This window comes from Pristis pectinata, chromosome 1, assembly GCF_009764475.1.
Source record: "Pristis pectinata isolate sPriPec2 chromosome 1, sPriPec2.1.pri, whole genome shotgun sequence".
Classification (NCBI taxonomy): domain Eukaryota; kingdom Metazoa; phylum Chordata; class Chondrichthyes; order Rhinopristiformes; family Pristidae; genus Pristis; species Pristis pectinata.
This window is the reverse complement of record NC_067405.1, coordinates 19,950,719-19,972,204: the sequence shown is the minus strand read 5'-3', so window position 1 is coordinate 19,972,204 and position 21,486 is coordinate 19,950,719. Positions and strand designations below refer to the sequence as shown.

The window sequence follows — 21,486 nt, the reverse complement described above, 5'->3', positions numbered from 1 at the left end:
GCCATGATATCCTCTGGACAAGCAGGAAGAGGAAGGAGCAGTGAGAAAGTCCTCTGAAATGTAACGGTCCCAATCTTTTGGGGTTGGTGCAATGCCATCTGATCATTCTAGCAAAAAAAGGGGAGGCACAGTAGTGTGGCAGTTAGCATGACACTATTACAGCACCAATGATTGTCTGTAAGGAGTTTGTACGTTCTCCCCACGTCTGTGTGGATTTCCTCTGGGTGCTACAGTTTCCTCCCATATTCCAAAGACGTACAGGTTAGGAAGTTGTGGGCATGCTATGTTGGCACTGGAAGCGTGGCGACACTTACAGGGTGCCCCCAGAACATTCAACGCAAAAGATACATTTCACTGTGTTTTGAAAACCATATGCCAACTGTGGTAACAGAACTCTTTTTTTGAAAGGAATGATCTATGTCCCTTTTAGATTACTGAGTCTCATTTCAAGGGAGTGACTGCAGGAAACCAGCCAAGTTTGATCCAGTCTTTGCTCAGCGTTTGTCTGTGCACCTTCAGTAATTTGAATGGTTAAAATGGGAAATGTTGTTGGACTGGAAAGAAAGCGGGGTTTCAGTGGCAAACCAACTCCACCCCTCCCGGTTCTCTGTCTGCATCGATCTGTCAGTCATCCGCCACTGTCCCTGCTGGGTCAATCCACCAATCAGTTCTTACCCCTTTCTTGCCACTCCCTCTCTTTTATACCCTCTCCACTCTTAGTCCTAATGCAGGGTTTTGACCCAAAACATCGATAATTCCTTCCACCTCCCCCCCCCCTCCCAGAACACTCCCCACAGATGCTGCTTCACCCACTGAGATCCCCCAGCAGATTTTGTTGCTCCAGATTCCAACATCTGCAAATTTCTTGTGTCAACTATTCTGTTCCATCAGCTCAATATGATACCATTCAGGGACTCCAGCAAGAGTTTATAATGTCTTGCTGAAATACCATAGAATCAGAAGTACCCTCTGGTTATAATCCAATGGCAGGTCCAGCTTTACTAGAGCACTGGAGAGTAACAGTATAGAAGTGAGTTGACCCTGTGTTACTGGACTAGATCCACTCTTGCATCACTGGTGTCTGGGCACTCAAATGGCATCAGATCCTTGGTTGTGCTGTAAGAAGGGCACACCTTATTCTTTCTCAACTCACCCTTTCAGATATATTGGCCTGTAGTCTTCAAAATTCATGGATTTTGGAGCATTATTATTGCAACTTTGGGAATATAATTTAGAACATTGTAGAACATAGAACTGTACAGCACAGGAGAAGGCCTTGCAGCCCACTATGTCTGTGCTGACCATCATGCCAATCTAACTCATCCTATCTGCCTACATGGTCCATATCCCACTATTTGTCCCCTGTTACATGTGCGTCTAAATATCTCTTTAAAAATTGCTATTGTATCTGCTTCTACCACCTCTCCTGGCAGCACCTTCCAGGCACCTACCACTGTTTTAAAAACAAAAAAACTTGCCTCATGCGTGTCTTTTTAAACCTTCTCCCTCTCACTTTAAAGTTATGCCTTCTAGTATGAGACATTTCCACCCTTGGGGGGGGGGGGGGGTAAAGGACTCTGACTATCCATCTCTGCCTCTCACAACTTTATATACTCCTGTCAGGTTGCCCCCCTCAGCCTCTGATGCTCCAGAGAAAACAATCCACGTTTATTCTTGTAGCTAATACTCTCTAATCCAGGCACCATGCTGGTGAACTGCTTCTGCATCCTCTCTATCCTTCCTGTAGTGCAGTGACCGGAACTGCACACAGTACTCCAAATGTGTGGTGGAATAGCTGAGATATTGAATGGTATAAATAGCTTTCAGCAACTATGGGGATAAAATAATTTACCTTCTTGAGAGATCAGGGATTTCCATTGAGTACTTTAACTAGATGGAGTTCTGCAAAGCTTTAAACTGATTTGCTTATCATGGCCATACTGCTGGTCTGTTAGCTTTTTCTGCGACCTACAGCTGTCACACATTAGTAGACAGATGGATTAACTGGCTTATTGTCCAAAGGACTGCAGAGATGGGCATTAACTAATATGCTTCTACTTTCACACTGTACCATATGGTTCATACTGTCCTGTAGACAGCCAACCCTTCTGAAATCTACTGTGAAACAGATGCCATCCTTTCTATAACAGGTTAGATTGCATTGGTGAAATCAACTTTGAATTGTTATTAAACCAAGTTAAAATTGATGATATAGCAAATGCAAACTGAGGAAACATGAACTATACCAGTATTTTTTTTTAGCTTTTATTCAAATAGACCCAACAATCTGTATTATGAATATGGTTTTTCCTGTTATATACACGACTGACCTGGAATTGGGTATGAATTTTTCCATGTCAGTGGATACTGTGAAACTTGGCAATGTAGTAACTAGTGCGCAGAACAGAAGCTGACTTTGGGAGAGATTGTTTTTTAAATTAAATTTTATTTACAGCGTGGTAACAGGCCCTTCCAGCCCAACGAGTTCGCGCTGCCCATTTTAAACCCCAAATTAACCTACCCGTATGTCTTTGGAATGTGGGAGGAAACCGGAGCACCCGGCGGAAACCCACGCAGACATGGGAGAACGTACAAACTCCTTACAGACAGCGACGGGAATCGAACGCTGATCGCTGGCGCTGTAATAGCGTCGTGCTAACCACTACGTCACCATGCCGCCCCACGATAGACGGAAGGTGAAATGGGCAATTAAAAATGGGAAATTTTGGAATTGCAGAAGGTTATCAACCAGAACTCTTGTTGCTGAGAGATTAAGTGGCATTGGTACGGGTGATTTAAACTGTCGACTTGCATCAGACCCAATGAATGGTTTGATCAGTAGCCTGCTGCTGCACTGATCCACAGGCAGATGATGCCCATGAACTCGTGCACTGGTGAATCAGCCTTGCACTTTCAAAGGTCTTTCCTCTGCACTCTCTGGCATTATGGATGGGTGGGCAAGGAAGGAGGGGGGAAGATTTAAAATAATTGGCAAAAGAATGGGAAGAAAATGATGGGAAATTTCTCCACAGAGCAACACTGTTGGAGGAGGTAGATGCCACAGGACCTTTCAAAAGGCAATACCGCAAGTGCTTGAGAAAAACTAATTTGAGAGGTTATAATAGAATAGCCGTGGAAGGATTAAATTGGTCAATTTATTCAAATAAACTGTCCATTGGCCTGATGAGCTGAAAGGCACCTCCTGTCTGTGGGGAAACAAAATAGTGAAGACTTGCATTGTGCATTTTATATTTTTTTTCAGAACTTTCCAGAGTACTTTAGATAAGATATTTATTTATTAGTCACATGTACATCGAAACACAGTGAAATGTGTCTTTTTGCATTACTGAGAATGTTCTGGGGGCAGCCCGCAAGTGTCTCCATGCATCCGACACCAACATAGCATGCCCACAACTCCTAACCTGTACGTCTTTGGAATATGGGAGGAAACCCACACAGCCATGGAGAGAACATACAAACTCCTTACAGACAGTGGCGGGAATTGAACCTGGATTGCTGGTGCTGTAATAATGTTACGCTAACTGCTACACTACCGTACTGCTTTAGAACATACAACATAAAACAGTACAGCATGACATGCCGAACTAATCAAATATAACGACATTGAATCCCTTCTGCCTACACATGGTCCATATCCCTCCATTCTCTGCATATTCATGTACCTATCTCAGAGCCTCTTAAACACCTCTGTCATATCTGCCTCCACCACCAGCCCGGCAGAACATTCTACACACCCACCACTGTGTTTTTTAAAAAAAATTACCTCACACATCTCCTTTGAATGTTTCCCCCTCTCACCTTAAATGCATGTCCTCTAGCATTAGATATTTCAATCCTGGGGGAAAAGATACTGGCTGTCTACTTTATTGATGTCTCTCATAATTTTATAAACTTCTATCAGGTCTCCCTGCAGCCCCAAATCTAATTAATAACATTAATTAATTTTCCCCAAATAAAGTCACTGTTATAGTGTAGAACTGCAGCTAAATTTACACTCACAAGGTTTGAAGATCAGCAATATGAAAATCATCACACAATATATTATTATAGTAATGTTGGTTCAGGGATATACACATTGACTGGGGCATTGAAGATCACTCTCCTGCTCTTTGTCTAACTAGTGATCTTTCCCTTCCTGAGAAAGCAAGTGGGGCCTCAGCGGAATGGGTCATCTGACGTTTCAGCACTCCTGTACTGCAGTGGTTTTCCAGCCTCGATAGTTGTGCTCCATTTTCTGGAGTGGGATGAGCTCAGGACAGTTGACTTGGGGGCAGGACTGCTGTCAAGAGTAGCACAGCTGATGCTGTCACTCTGTGACGTGCATATTTTGAATATTCAAGAGTTCTACCATTCTCAGACGTCGTATCACAGTAATGCCAGAATGACTGGTCTCACTAATGCTAGCTTGACAGACAACTAATTGTGTTATAGCCAGAACAGAATTTTTATATATTGCTTGACATGTGCTGTTCCTTGATGTCACTTTAAACAAAAATCTTTGTCAGCCAATCACCTCACTCTCTCATAGCTCATCCAAACGCCAATTCTACATATGAAAGTTTGGACATAGTACTAGCAATCCAAATGACTGGAGGACACAACTAAGCTGATTCAGTGTATGGTGAAGCCACCATCCCTCACTGACTCCACACCCCACTTCCTCCCCTACAGTCTGAAACACTGACCCTAATTATATTCCCCGAAAATCTCAGCAGAGTTGAGGTAACTGCATTCAATTGAGCCCGAGGTCTCTCAATAAAGCCACAAGTGAGCTTGTTTACCATCCAAGTTGACAGAAGCAGTGATGTCATGCACAATACCTGCCATTTGCTGTTGGAGTCAAAGTGATTAATGGTGTTGGTGTAACCCCACCAGGAATCGTTAATATAAATTGAGTTAATCACACTGTTACAGATGGGATGTCAGAGCAAAACAAATAAATTACCAAATAACCATTAACCGTGACATCACTTGGGACAATTGCATACAAGTAAACAGTGTTCAGATTAATCATTTGAGAAAAGCCAATGTCATGTCAGGCATTTGAACGAGTGTGTAATCTGGATCAATTTCAACACAGACTTTCTCAGAGGCTAAGGAATGCTTCCACTTCATTTCATGATCAAGATGTCTACTGAGTTTTCCTTGGCTTATTAAATTAGTCCATAATTTTTTTGTCAGATTGCACTATTTTTCCTGGTTGTCACTCAGACCTGGGGCCAATGTTATGACTTCATAAATACAGTGCCACAAGGAGAATGAATGACTCATGTAAATGAGAAGGTGGATATAAATTGCTTTTAAGGCTCAGTTTAAAGTTTGTATCTCTCGTTACCATGCAACTAGCTCACAGTACACATGTCTGGTATTTTGAAAGGACAATTGATTGTGGATGAAAGGCTTTTAAATCCTAACAGAACTATTGTAATTAGCATCAGATATTTTGGTCTACGTTAGTGCTGGCATAGCCCCAATCACTGGCGCTAACGCAGTGCAAATACTTTGGAAACAGTAATGTGGTCCCTCCAGTACCTGTAGGTGCAGTAGGTTCCTGTACTGATTATTTTTTTTAAAAACAAGTTTATTTTTTCCCAATTAAGTCATAGAGCAAAAGAGCACAGGTACAGGCCCTTCAGCCCAACGAGTCAATGCCAACCACAGTACCCACCCAGCTAGTCCCAATTTCCTGCATTTGGCACATATCTCTCTAAGCCCCTCCCTTCCATGTACCTCTCCAAGTGCTTCTTAAATGATACTATTGTACCTGCCTTAACTGCTTCCTCTGGCAGCTCGTTCCACGTGCTCACCACCCTCTGCGTGATAAAATTGCCCCTCAGGTCCCTTTCAAATCTTAATCCTCTCACCCTATACCTATGGCCCCTAGTTTTGGACTCCCCTACCCTGGGCAAAAGACTGTTACCATCCACCTTATCTACGCCTCTCATTTTAAACATTCCTATTAAGGTCTCCCCCTCATTCTCCTACATTCCAAGGAATAAAGACCTAGCCTAGCCTCTCCCTGTAACTCAGGCCCTCTAGTCCTGGCAACATCTTTGGAAATATTTTCTTCAAACAGTGGCTGTTCATGGAGCCTTGAATTGGCCCCCAACTACTGCACATTTCCCAACAAGGCCTTGTTTGTTATTGGACCTTTAGGGTCATATTCCTCATGTTATTTTCTGATTTTGAAGGAGTCCATTTGGCCCATTAATGGTCTGCCAGCTCTGAGCATTCATTTCAGCCCCATACCCGTACTTATTTCCCTGTAACCTGTTGTCTCTCATGTGGCCTTCAACTCCCCCAATTCTCCTGCCACCTGCCAACATCAGGGGTAATTTATTAGAACTGCTGCCTCCCAGCTCCAGGGACCCGGGTTCAGTCCTGACCTCCCATCCAGTTTGTGTGGAGTTTGCACGCTCTCTCTATGAATATGCTCTTGGTGCTCCAATTTCTGGACACTTGGGTTGGTAGGTGAATTGGCACTGTAAATAGCTCCTGGTGTGTAGGTGAGTGCTAGAATGGGAGAGAATTGAGGAGAATAAAATGGGATAGGTGTAACTAAATGCTTGACAGTTGGCATGGCCTCAGTGAGCCGAAGGGCCCATTTCTGTGGTGTATGACTAAATCAGACTTTTAACGCAGCACTGAACGTGGTCATTCAGCTCAATGGGCCCAAGCCCGTTCCCTGGAGAGCTTCCTATTCAATCCCACTCTCTGCTCTTTCTCCACAGTCCTGCAGATCCTTCAAGTGCTTATCCTATTCCCTTTTAGAACTTTTGCAGGGAGAATCAGACCCCAAGCCAAATAAGGACATTTCAAAGGTTTGGTGAAAGAGATGACCCACCACTGTACTGGATCCCTCCGACTTGTCTCCATCATTGGCCTCATTCAGTCCACAATTTGTCTGGACCATGAGTGAGTTTCTAACACATCACGTCTCCTTCACAGTTCCAATTCTTACGAACCTAGCTCAGAAAATGTCCCATGTTAAACATTGAGTAAGTACTGAGCTTCTGTCCAAAGGAGGGAGAAAGTCCCAATGCACAATGTATACGTTCCAGGGAAAGTTTTGTCTTTATCAAAAAATGTTGTATTTATAATTACAATTACATTGTAACAAACATATTAGGAGTATAAAGTATAAATGGTCAAAAGCAGAATGTCTGCCAATACTAGCAACTATTGAACCAATTTGATAAATAGTTGGTTACTTGTATAAATCGGTGTTTGAGGACATTAGAATGGTTAAGTGAATAGATCCTGGTTATTAATGCTCATCATTAGATGGGATTGTGGTATTGGCATTTAACACGTCATCCATTATTGCAGGAGCTTGCTACATCCCGTGGCTTGCTGTGATGAGGTACTGATTATCATGATATAAAAACGTTTCAGAACAGCTGCTTGCTTGGTTTAGTGGTCATTCTGATCACAGAATTTACCAAAATTATTTCCAAAAATTCTGTATCAGGAAAGAAAAAGTAACAATTTAGAAAAATATGTTTGGCAAAGTCAACACATCGACACTCAAAAGCCAATTCATTCACTGTTGAAAGAAATATTTGCCTCAAATATGGATATTTCTGGAATGCTCTGATGTTGAGGATGGAGTGCTAAAAATATAATGGCAGAGTGAATAAGCATCTGTATCCTGAAATAATCCCTTTTCAAAGGAGCCTTAAATTAGTGTTTCCCCATGGAAAATTGTTAATAATAACTGTGCTGGAAATAAATAAGTAACCTTGATAGATGATAGGATCTTTCCCTTCAGCATCCTGTCTGTGAAATCATTTTTAAGTGGGATACACAAGATAGATTTTATGTTCTCCGAGTTGCTTTGAAATGTTCTAATTTTGTTTCTATGCTGACTAAGTGGCTAAGTATCAGCTTTCATCTATCAGTTTCTCAGTTGAAACACCTTGGTCAATATAGTATGCTGATGATGCTGTAAAAAAAATGCATGATGTAGTTGGCCTCAAATGGTTTTAAAAAATACTCTACTTCAATGAAACACCTTATTAATCAATCTGTTAGAACTTAGGACAGCAAAATTAGTCACAGCAATTTAACATTTATGACAAAAATGTACAGTTTCCTAGTGCTGGGAAGATGCCAAATGATATTATTGGAACATTATTTAGGCTATGTTAACAAGTGTGCACATCTGTAGTGACGGTGGATGGATTAACATTGTTACTGTTAAACAACAGTCAGTTTAATTTTAACTGAATAACGTTAAACTTTCCTTGCCAATGTAATTTTACTTGAAACCCACTACTTCCCACTGCTGATTGAGCCCTGACTGACGCTATTCATAACACCTAATTGTTAATACGTAAAGAGTTTTGCAGAGTGTACAGATGTGAATTGAAGCATGGACTTCACCATACTAGTTTCCACAACATTGAGGAATTGGCCACATTGAAATTAGGTTCAAAAGGTTCACTTTAAATTATGGATACAATTTAAAAGAATTGAGACTTGGTTATTGCTTCCAACTTCAAAGAATGCAGTGATGCTTCTCACCATTGTGTAATATTTAAATCTGCAACCGAAGGTTTCCAAAGGACAGTCAGAATCTTTTCTCCCCTCAGGGTAGAAATGTCAAGTACTAGAGGACACGCATTTAAAGGTGAGAAGGGGAAGAGTTTAAATGAGATGGACAGGGCCAGTTTTTAAACAGTGGTAGGTGCCTGGAATCGGCTGCCGGGGGAGTGGTGAAAGCAGATAAATAGTGGCATTTAAGAGGCTGTTAGATGCATGAATATGCAGAGAATGGGGGGATATGGGTCAGGCAGAAGAGAGTTTGTTTAATTTGGCATTGTGTTCAGTGCAGACATTGAGAGCCACAGGGCCTGTTGCTATGCTGTACCATTCTTATGTTCTATGACCATTCCCTTTTTGAACAATTCCAGTTATTTTCTTATTTATTCCAAAGGGTGCTGTTCTTCGACATTAAAAATTTAATTCTGAAAAATCAGAAACCAATCCACATTGAAGTAGTATTGGCCACAAGGTGCACCTTTCTAATGTTCTGCTATATTCTACCACTGGTAGCAGCTCATGCATTAGTTGTCAAATGTTGTTACCAGAGCTTTCTAGCCAAATGTTTGTTCTTTTGCAGCAACACCCTATCCTGGTGGGTTCAAATGTTTTACATGTGAAAATGCAGCAGATAATTATGAGTGCAACCGCTGGGCTCCAGACGTCTACTGTCCAAGAGGTATGTGCAAATGACACCACAGTACTATCTTTAAGTACACCACCTTGACATCCCCCAAAATATTGCACTTGTTTAATTATGATTCACACACTCAGCACTTTCTGTGATACAGTCCATCCCAACGTTGAAAATGAAAAATTGAACATGTGAAACTTGTGCAAAAATATATCGATGATGCCCAGTTCATTAAATTCCCCAGTGTGGATCTTCACCTCTTACAGTAGCTAGTGGACTCCCATATTTACAGTACATGTTTAAAAATATATTGATAATGTGCCAGATTGTTCTCCCAATAATATAGATCCATTGACACCAGTTGTCATTTGCCAAGCCTGGCACATTGTCAGTTGTGGAGGGAAGGAGACTATTTATTTCATTCCTCTGGAATGTGATCATTCACTACAAGAAAATTAAAAATTTACAGCAGATTACTTTTTAATCAATCTAATCTGTGACTTGCATTCCAGAATGCATTCGGTAGCTGAGATAATGAACCTATAGGGTTCATGGAATGCCGTACATTAGCTCTTTACAGGTTTTTTTTGACTTGACGTTTGCCATTGTTAAATAGCAAGGCTGGATGTGCGAGGAATATAACCAACTGGTGAAAACATCCCATTCTTTTCATTGTTCATTCGTTGTAATTTAAAATCCAGAATTCCAATTAGAAGTGGGACCTTAAAGCATTTATAAACTAAACACAGCTACAAAATAGCTTAACTTTGAACATTGCTAAACTATCACATTTTTCTCCCCATGTAACTCAATGAGGGAACAGTTTGCTAGATTGCTAGTGCTAAATGGGTACCGGAGGACTGACCGTCAGTGGTTCAAGTCAGTTCCACTGACTTAATGGACATTTTGTGAATCACAGAGAAACTTCTTCCCTTGATAATGAGGTATGGGTGATCTCAGCCATGAGGCAAGTAAGGACATGGATTGAGATCAATCTTTAGAGAAGAAGAAATCAGCCAGAGTTCTCATGATTATTATTCCATGGGTTCTCACAAAAAGGAGAGAAGATCAGGAGTGGTTGTGATATTCCATCCCCACACCCCGCCCCCCCAAATTTATATGGAAGGAACTTGAGTCAGGATTTGTTACTTCAGTGTAATCCTCCTATCACCCACTATCTCAATTTTCCTTTGCATGCTGTGTCTAGTCAATGGAATAAACCCAAGTGCAAGAACAGGAAAGCCTGCTCCAGTACTGCAGTGAAATGTGGCATGTTGAACCCTGCATTACTTTCTGTTCTGAATTTATTTCATTTCTTTCACTCTTGCACCAGACACCATTCTGCAGAAAAATGACATTTTGAGAGACAGCATATGAGTAATTTAAGACCTGACAGGTCGGATGCTTGTGAAGAACAGTAGAATTAAAACAAAATTTCCTAAAATTCTCCTCCGCTAGTTTTCCAACTATCACATTTCATTTTGAAGGCAACTGATTGCCAACGGTTCTTTGCCATGCATTGTCAACAACTCATTGTACCAGCATCTGAGGAGGCAAGTAAAATAGCTTTTTGTTGTTATTAATTCTTACCCTCTCTCATCAGTTCCTGGCTTTTTAATCTGTATTGGCTTTGAGCTAGCAATTGAGATGTACAAGGCTTTCCCCTGAGGCATTGACTTTTCCTTTGTTTTCTTGCATGCTAGAAAGGCCTCCTGTCCCAGAAGTTCTCATGATCCCCATGAGCAAGCAAGGGACTGCAAAAATCTCAATTTGAGTGTTTAGTCAACAAGTGTTCAGGGTGCACCAACATAGCTGACAGTATAATTTGTCCCAAAATAACTGGTTCTTTCTCCAGTATTTACATTTCTCAGCTGTTGCCCAAATACAGAAATCTAATATCTGAAGCATAGTTGCTCCCAATGTTTCAGAATGAAATGACCGCTATGTGAGATTGCAAATGGTATTTCTGCATTATGCTTTTTCTAGCATTTTAAAGTATGATCATGTGAGGAATTACATTATTAAAACAAGTATTTGGTATCAAACATTTGCGTGGTAAAATTAATGTTCTGTGTTGCTGCTTCCATCTGTGTGTAATGATAGCTAATTATTATAATTGTGTCCAATATTCCACACAAAAGCTTGTGATTGCTGGGAAAAGCCTTTTTGTAACTTTTTATTCCTTTCTTTCCAGAAACACAATACTGTTACACAAGGCACAAAATGAATGCAAATGGCGACAGTTCATTGGTTACAAAGCGGTGTGTATCATTGAAGGACTGTTTATCTGTGGGATGCACACAACCTGATAATGAAGGATACAAGGTGAATAAGTGCTGTTCACATTTGTTCTAAAGACAGTTTCCCACACATTTGATATTCCACCTTAGTTGTATCATCTTCTGTGATTCCATGGATGCAATAAATTACCATTCTACAAGGAAAGAGCTGGGAAATGGGGCTGACTCTGTTGCTTGCATTGGATTGATGGGCAGATTACAAACACAAATGCAAACATTTAACAATTTAAGAACAGTATTAGGTCACCCGCCCCCTGCCCCCACCCCCAACCAAGCCTGCTTCATTCAATATGATCATGGCCCAAATGCTTGTAACCTCAGTTCCCCCTTCCACCTACACACCGGAACCTTTATCCTGTTGCTTATCAAGAATTATTCAGCAACTTTATTTCTACCTTCCTTTTGAGGAAGAAAATTCCAAAGACTCATGACCCTCAGAGAGAAAAAGATGTTGCCTAATCTGTTTAAATGGGTGACCCATTTTATTTTAAACAGTGACCCTAATTCTAGATTTTCCCATGAGGGAAAACATCATGGAGTCAAGAGTTTCACAGCACAGAAACAGGCCCTTCGACCCAAGTCATCCATGCCAACTGAGTTCTCTGTCTGAGCCAGTCCCATTTGCCTGCATTTGGCCCATATCCCTCTAAACCTTTGCTGTCCATGTACCTGTTTAAATGTCCTTTAAACATAATTGTATCCGCCTCCACAGCTTCCTCTGCCAGCTCGTTTTGTATGCCCACCACCCTTTGTGTGAAAAAGTTGCCCCTCAGGTCCCTTTGAAATCCTTTGCCCCCCCTCACCTTAAGCCTATGCCCTCTATAGTCTTAGATTCCCCTGTCCTGGGAAAAAGACCAACTATCCACCTTATCTATGCCCCTCATAATTTTACGGGCTTCTATAAGCTGCCGCCCCCACCCACCCTTGCTTCATAAGCTCCAGTGAGAAAAAAGTCTCAGCCTATCCAGCCCTCTCCTTATAATATAAGCCCTCCAGTCTTGGTAACATCCCATGAATCTTTTCTGAACCTTTTCCAGCTTAATGACATCCTTTCCCCTTCCACCCTGTTAAAAACCCCTCGATCTTGCATGTTTCAATCAAGTTGCCTTGCATTTTATACACTCCAGCAGGTACAAGCCTCGCAATGACAACCTGCCCATTTCAGGAATCTGTCTAATAAACTTTCCATGAACTGTTTCCAATGCATTTGTATCCTTTTAAAAAAAAAAGCAGAAAATACTCTGGTCTCACCAGTACCTTAAACAACCGAAGCATAAGCTCTCTATTTTTTTATATTCAATTCCCATCACAATGAATGATAAAATTGTTAATCACAGATCTGAACAGCACAGAAACAAGCCATTTGGCCCACCCTACCTGCATCAACCAGTGGGTATCCATCCGCATTAATCCAATTTTCTAGCACATGGTTCCTAACTGATGTCCTCTACTGTCTACCTCTGATGTGGGGAAAAATTTCCTGCAGTCTACCCCATCTATAGCCTTCATAACTTTATATATTTATTAATGTCCCTCTTAATCCCCTGTGCCATAGGAAAACGCACATAGTCTCTCTTCATAATTGAGCCTCTCCATCCTGGCAAATGCCCTTTGTATCCTCTCCAACAAATCTTTCCCACGTACTTATCCTGTTTTGTGAGATGTGAGCGCCACATTATTAGACCAAGAATGCACACATGCTGTCCGAGGAGCAGGTACATTAGCCATTCCAAATGTTTAAAGTATATTCCCTTCTTCCTCCCAGCTCACGGTCCACAGCTATAGTCCATCTGGATTGTGGGTGAGAAAGCTACCACTACAACCAACTGGTGTTCTCCAGGGATCAGTGCTGGGACCGCTGTTGTTTGTGATATATATATATATATCAAGTTTGCAAACAACACAAAAATTTGAGGAGTTGTGGACAGTGAGGAAGATTGTGATAGGATAAAGCAGGATATAGATCAGTTGTAGATATGAGTTTAATCTGGACAAGTGTGAAGTGTTGCACGTTGGGATGGGAAAGTATACAGTAAATGCATAGAGGGATTTTGGGGTGAATGTCCATTGTTCGCTGAAAGTGGCAACATAAGTAGATAGTTTTCTCCCCCCTTTCTCTCCTTACCGTTGCCCCATCCCCTAGTGGATCTGGTCTCCCCACCTCCCCCACACCTGCCTATCACTCTCTTACCTGCATCTACCTATCACCACCTTGTGCCCACCCCTCTTTTGTCCACCTATCACTGCTCTGCTTTTCCCTCCTATGTATTGGGCTTCCCCTTTTCCTGTCTTCAGTCCTGAATAAGGGTCCTGACCCAAAATGTTGACTGCCTGCTTTTCTCCACGGATGCTGCCTGGCCTGCTGAGTTCCTCCAGCATCATTGTATTTTTCATCTAGATTCCAGCATCTGCAGTCTTTTGCTTCTCTATAAGTAGATAGGTGGTAAAGAACGTATACGGCCTGCTTGCCTACATCAGTCGGGGCATTCAGTATGAAAGTCAAAAAGTCATGTTGCAGCTGTACCAAACTTTGGTTCGGCCACACTTGGAGTACTGTGTGCAGTTCTGGAAGGATGTGGAGGCTTTGGAGAGGGTGCAGAAGAGGTTCACCAAGATGTTGCCTGGATGAGTGTATTAGTTATAAGGAGAGGTTGGATTGTTTTCACTGGAGTGTTGGAGGCTGAGGGGAGACCAACTAGAAGTTTACAAAATTATGAGAGGCATAGATAGGGTAGAATGTTAGAGTCTTTTTTTCCTAGGGTGAAAATATCAAATATTAGGGAGCATAGCGTTGGGGAAAGTTTAAAGGAGATGTGTGAGGCAATTTTGTTTTTACACACAGAGAGTGGTAGGTGCCTGGAATGTGCTGGGGGCAGGATGGTGGAAGCAGGTAAGATAGTGGGGTTTAAGAGGCATTTAGATAGGCACATGAACATGCAGGAAATGGAGGGATATGGATCACGTACAGGCAGGTGGAATTAGTTTAATTTGGCATCATGGTCGGCACAGACGTGGTGGGCCGAAGGGCCTGTTCCTGTGCTGCACTGTTTTATGATCTATGAATGGCAGGACATTTCCTTACCAGAGTGGTCAGAATACAATTGATCGTCTTTCAAGTCTTTTGAGCATGCTGAGGGTTGGAAGGAATCTTTCTGAACTTTTTGCTAACAATGACTGGTAATCGACATATTAAGTAAGCCTGTCATTTCTTTCATGGATCACAGAAAACATTCAAGAAGATACCTTGGCTCTAAACCTAATAATATTCAGTGTTCTCTTTTTCAGGTCTGCACCTCATGTTGTGAAGGGACAATCTGTAACCTCCCATTACCTAGAAACACCTCCCAGGCAGTATTTGCAACATTATCTCCTATAAATCAAACAACTCGACATTCGCTTCACTCTGCAATGACTTTAACGTGCATTAGTCTTCTCTTGTTGCTTATTGAATAGCTGGTGCTATTCGATGCTTTCATGTACAGCGTTATCTAACATAGTATTTATTTTTGTATGATACATTTATACAGTAAAATGTCTTATATGCTGTAAAAATGGTTAAGCGATGCTAAACTGTTTTCTGTTGAGAGTGCATGTAATTTGAGAAAAAAATCTTGGAGTGCATGATGACGAAAATTTGAAGTCAATAATCGATATTTATAAGCTGTTTATCCATTACTGTGTATTATGCAAGCATGAACATGGCAAAGTAGACAGCAACAAGGTCAAAGACCTGAGCTACTGATCCAAGGTGATCAATTCCAATGAGATTTAATTAAAAGAAAATCAAAAAATAAACTGGTATCTGTAATAATGAAATGAAATTACCATATTGCCATAAAAGTGCACTTGGTTTATAAATATCCTATGGATTCCTTACCCTGCCTGGCTTTAATATGGCCTCCAGACTCTCAGTAATGTGATTGACTCTTTACTTCCATTTGAAGCCACTCAGTTTTTTGATGGCTCGCCATCAGCTTCTAGAATCATACAGCATGGAAACAGGCCCTTTGGCCTACCAAGTCCACACCAACCATCAAGCACCCAACAAGTTTCTGCAATAATCCCATTTTATTCTCCCTACATTCCTGTCATGCTCCCTTCAGAATCTATCCCTCATCCACATACTATTGGCAATTTATAGTGGCCAATTGATCCATCAACACTCCCGTCTTTGGGATGTGGGAGTAAACTGGAGTTGTGGTTACGGGGAGAATGTGCAAACTCCACACAGACAGCTTGAGATCAGGTTTGAACCTGGTCAGTGGACCTGTGAGGGAACAGCTTTATTAGCTGTGCACTGTGCCATCCTCAGGATCTACCTCTATCCCTGTGCTGCAGCTAGGATTTATCATTAGGCAATAATTGAATTACAGTACAAATATTACATCACCAATTGTTTCTGATGAAACCAAATCAACAATTCCAGTTTGGGCAACTTGCAAAACAACATTGTAGGTGGGGGAAATAATGAGAGTTTACATGGTTTCAATTACATAATGGAACCTCCAAAAACAAAAAGTGTGCCATGGGATCAGCATAAAGAGCTTTAACAGAACTCAGTGGTGCTCACCTTTGTCAAAATCTTACACAGAAAATTCAGTCTTGTTTGACTTACACAATAAGAACTTGTGGCAAAATGGGAAGAGTTAGTGTCCTACAACCCCGTAATAACTAACAGGTATCTTAAGTCTCAAAAGTAGGTGGGAGGTTGTATCGGATGGGGGAGTAAGTGATAGCAGTGGGGTGATATTATAATGTGAGATTAAACCACCCAACAGCTGTGAAACTCACATTATAACATTACCATTATAATATAATATCAAATTATATTACCCCTTACACTAGGAATCCTACAAGACAAACTGACTTGTTGGGCAATCAGTTCTCACCAACAAAAGCAATGATTTTCCATGAGAACTAAGTTTTAGCTAAAATGCAGTTGGAGACAATATAGTAAACAAAAGATTTATCGATGGGCTGCCATGTGAATCTCACTTGCCCATTCTTCGCAAAGACTTAAAGGAAATTATGGATACAGCACGTGGAGAACATTTGGCTGTGGAAAAGCACAAGCCTACAAAGATCAATTCAATTTTTCTGCACCTTAATTCAATACATTCAGAATCAACTGCAGAGTATAAATGAATACTTCATTCATTGTGAGCATTTTGCATGCTGCTTTTCACACAAGATATGTCTGGATATAAAATGATGGGATTCTTTTGAGCACTGCAGGAACTTTCCTCAGCAAGTCAGAAGGGTTAGTGCTGATGGTCTGCACATCTGGAGTTACATCAGGTCCACTCCATGGAACACCTGTGTGCTTGTGGCTTACTACATAACATATTTAATAACTTTGAAAGTTGGTCCAATGGACTCCTAACCTGGAAAATTCCAGATCAACCATAGAGGTAGTTAACTGAGCTTAGGACTATTGTAACTTTTACTGAAGGGTGATCACGTCACAGTTGGGTGAGAAGGACAGCTCTAACCCTTTGCCCGTTTCCTTTATTCTGACAGCACAGTAATTCGCTCAGCAGCAGACACAAACTAACATTTTATGTCAACTGCCACGTTCATCACCTGCAAGCACTTTCTGCATTGTGGAGAGCCACAGTAGCCATGACCAGCTCCTTAAAGTAATCCCTTGGCCTCTCCTCCTTGTCCACTAGGTCACCATGCTTTAACCCATTTCCTCCAAACTCCTCCTACACCACCTTTCTCTCACGATCCCCGATCCTTAAATCCCACCTCATTCTTTGATATCATCACTTTCTAAACCCTTTCCTAATCCACAAGCCTTTCACATCATAGAAAATGCAGGTGAAGACTGTGGCAGTGCTGCACTCTAAGACAGCTCTTCACATGTCCTCAGACCACAGATAGTGTGGCAAAGGAAGGACTTGGCTGTGACTGCTAACCTAATCGATGTGGTGATGTCACATACAAAACTCATTGTTCCACAGTACTGTGTGACTAAAAATAAAAATTGACAAATTTGTTCTTTCTTTTGCACACAATCCATGTCCACCCCATGAATCTAACGTTGGCCTCGGCTGCTAAAAAACTGCGGTGGGTCACTTTGTCATTGCCGATAAAATGGCTCAATATGAGAGAAACATTCTGCAGGAATGCATCTCCACTTTAATGTGGGATTCAATGGAAAAAGGTTTGTGTTACAGAAAATCACGATAGGGCTGTTTCTCTAGGAATGTAATCCCTCCATAATGTGGGGTCACCTGTAGTAAAGGAATTAAGCGATAGGAGGAGAGGGAGAAAAGTGACATTAGATTGAGGAAGATCAGCCCTGATTTGTTGAATGCAGAGCAGGCTCGAGAGGCTTGGGACCTACTCCTGTTTCTTATATTCTAATGTGCATTTGTCTTCAAGTGAGCTTTTGACCACAATCCATGCCATCACCAAATCCCCTGCTTCCATCTCCATTCCTTTGCTAGCTCTAGTCTTAATTGTTCCAGCTGAACATCCCCCAACCTCAACCCCTCACTTGTTCTCACTGACCTTTATTCACTTTAAAACTGAGATGAGGAGGAATTTCTTCAGAGGGTGGTGAATCTGTGGAATTCATTGCCACAGACAGCTGGGGAGGCCAAATCATTGGGTGTATTTAAGGCAGAGATTGATAGGTTCATGATTGGCAAGAGGGTTAAGGGTTACAGGGAGAAGCCAGGAGAATGGGGTTAAAAAAAAAAATCAGCTATGATCGAATGGTGGAGCAGACTCAATGGGCTGAATGACCTAACTCTGCTCCTTTGTCTTATGGCTCCCAGTCCTGACTCATCCTTATTTTCAAAATTATCCATGGTCTCAGTCCTCCTCACCATTAAATCAAATTTTATACTCTTACGTGATTTGGTATAAAATTTAATTTGATTATACATCTGTAAAGTTTCTTTGATGTAGTAAAATATCACAAGTGCCACATAATGCAAGCAATAGTCGTCACTTAATGACAAACTTACTTCACCAAACTGTTTATTTTTTGTTTGTAATCCTGGTTTAGCAAAAGTATTGTTTTGTTTCATTTCTTTTTCTGCTAAATGAATTTCAAAACCCACTTTGAACCAGACCTGCTAGCAAGAAGGACACGGAGAAGAAGACAACATTAGCATGGAAGTTTACAAAGGGCCACGAGAATATTTTCATGAGCTTTCAAGTGATGTGTTTAGTTCAGGTCAGAAGGTTGATTCGTGTAGTCAAAAGTAGATCCTAAATATCTTAGAGAAACTAAGCGTTCAATTCAGTTTCATAATTACAGTCTTTTAGGCATAAAAGAAAGCAGCTACTTCACTGGAGTCAATTACATCCATAGGGTTAAGGAAATGACATTGAGGCAGTGCCAGCCTGGCTTATGGCTGTTTTCACCCATGGCCTCAGATCAGAAGTTCAATGCCCACACTAGGACTTGAGTACAGCCTGGTATTTAACACAATTCTCAGGCATTCCTGCTTTGTCACATCATGAAATGCTTATCAAGTGTCACGTTCAAATGACCATTCAAAGATACCCTCCGACATCAGGGCTGGTGTACTGGAAATCCAACACTGAAAGGGATTTCTTCATGCATTCCACATCATGATATACTTTGGAGCAATTTGCTCCCTTGAAGTAGTAACTGAAGTTAAGAAACACTTTTCTCATTGAAGTGTAATTAGTTGGTCTCATTACCATCCCATCATTATACCAATGGCAAAACAACTTCAGGTAGATGCCAATCTAAGTCACATCTTTCAACCTTTTTGTATTTTCCTCAAGTGTGAAAGGGTGATATTTTGATCAGAAACACATGCCTGAAAGTTGGAGTTAAGCCTAATTTGGTGAAGTAAACAAGTTATGTATGACACTAATGCCTTCTCCCATTTCCCAAGAATTTGGTAAACACATGTTGAAGGGTTGCCATGGTCTTTTGCACAATAATTCCTGTACTGAAACAGAACCTGTGTGGTTCCTGTCAGGAGCTGTGTGCAGAGCTTGCTGCTGTTGTCTCATTGTCAAACTGATCACTGAGAAGCAAATCTGTTCTTATAGAACACACGGTACAGCAGCAACAAACTCCTATACCATATGTAGCCTCCAAGGTGCAGGCTGATCCAGTGAATGCAGCATGCAGCTCACAACAGATTTGTCAAGAACAGGCTACAATCAGTGAAGAAAACTCGAGTGATTAGTTCTCCCTCATCTGACAATAAAACACTGAGTTTGGGAAACGCTTGTGTGCAAAACATGGATTGGATAATGCAGAAGCTTTAGAGTCATAGAATTATACAGCAGAGAAGCTAGACCTTTGGCCCAACTCATCCATTCTGACCAAGGTGCCTACCTGAGCTGGTTCCATTTGCTTGTGTTTGGCCCATATTCATGTAAACCTTTCCTATCCATGTACCTGTCCAAATGACTTTTAAATGTGATTGTACCTGCCTTTACTGCTTCCTTTGGCAGCTCGTTCCAAATACTCACCACCCTCTGTGTGGAAAAACTTGCCCCTTAGGTCCCCTTTAGATCTTTTCCTTCTCACCTTAATCCTATTCCCTCTTGTTTTAGACTCTTTTGCCCTGGGAAAAAGACTGTGACCTTTCACCCCATCTATGCTCCTCATGATTTTATAAACTTCTATAAGCCATCAACTTCCTTCGCTCCAGGGAAAACAGTCCCAACCAATCTAGTTTATCCTTATAACTAGAGTTGTTCTGACCTAGCAACATCCTTGCAAATCTTTTCTGCACCCTGTCAGGACTAATCACATCCTTCCGATAGTATGGTAATCAGAACCTCACCCAATACTCCAAGTGCAGTCTCACCAACATCTCGTACAGCTGAAACATGGTGTTCCAACTCTAGTACTCAATGCCCCGACCAATGAAGGCAAGCATGCCATAAAACTTCTTCACCACCCTGTCTACCAGTATTGCCACTTTCAGGGAACTGTGTGCTTGTACCACTAGGTCTCTGTTCTACAACACTCCCCTGGACCCTGCCATTTACTGTGGATGTCTTGTCCTGGTTTAACGTCCCAAAATGCATCACTTCACAATTGCCTCAGTTAAATTCCATCTGGCATTCCTTTGCCCACTTTGCCAGGTGATCAAGATTCTGTTGTAACCTTAGAGAGCTGTCATCACTGTTCACTGCACTACCGATTTTAGTGTCATCTGCACGTAATTGCTGTCTCATTCATGAATTCCTGCCATTTGCTCCTGGTCTTTTGTGAGTGAGCAGCAATATACTGTATATATAGTCATGCTACATTGTACTGACAGGTTGTGCCTTGCTTTATGGTACAAGGCACAAATAGTAAATGATATGTTGACACCTGCACTCCTTATGCTAATCTGTGGTAAAGATTAAATGGATTATTTTTGTACTAGTTATCCCATTGATGTTAAATGTATAGTCAAACAGCTGGAACATGCATTTCCATCACAATTTCATCAGTGTACTTTGTTTAAAGCAACAATAAATAAAAAGGTTGCATTAATATTGGAAGCTACTGTGTGCATTTATGTGATGCCTAAACAGATTGAAAAATCAAAAATATGCAGATACTGGAAATCTGAAATACAAACAGAAAATGCTGGAAACACTAAGCAGGTTAATTAGCACCTGGGGAAAGAGAAACAAAGGTAATGTTTCAGGTCAAAGACTCTTCATCAGACCTTTCGATACCTGAGCAACTTCAATATCAATCTTAAACTTGAACTCTGTTTCTCCTTCCACTGATGCAGCTTGGAGAGTCTCAAAAGAGACCAAAAATAATTATGAATTCTGAAGGTGCAAGAGTGACATTTTGATCAGATATTTAAAATTAGTTTTATGAAACAGCAGCTTCTTTAAAAATTATTACATTGCAGACAGTGGATAAGTATGATTAAAAGCAAATACAGAAGATTTTTATGAAAAAATGCATTACTTTATTGGTGTAGATTTGATTTATTTTTTTAATGTGGTGACATGTCAAGATGCACGTATCTG

At 41.1% G+C, this 21,486-nt stretch overlaps 1 protein-coding gene across 7 annotated transcripts in view; it reads left to right on the top strand.

The window, feature by feature from the left end:
- Positions 1-21,248, top strand: part of lypd6 (LY6/PLAUR domain containing 6) — a 192,405-nt gene extending 171,157 nt beyond the window's left edge. For all 7 annotated transcript variants that reach the window (XM_052026923.1, XM_052027237.1, XM_052027022.1 and 4 more), the window contains 3 exons: positions 9,146-9,244; positions 11,394-11,524; positions 14,785-21,248. In XM_052026923.1, coding sequence (XP_051882883.1) covers positions 9,146-9,244; positions 11,394-11,524; positions 14,785-14,952 — 398 coding nt within the window. In that variant the 3' untranslated portion in view covers positions 14,953-21,248. The remainder of the gene's footprint in view (positions 1-9,145; positions 9,245-11,393; positions 11,525-14,784) is intronic.
- Positions 21,249-21,486: the final 238 nt, after the last annotated feature.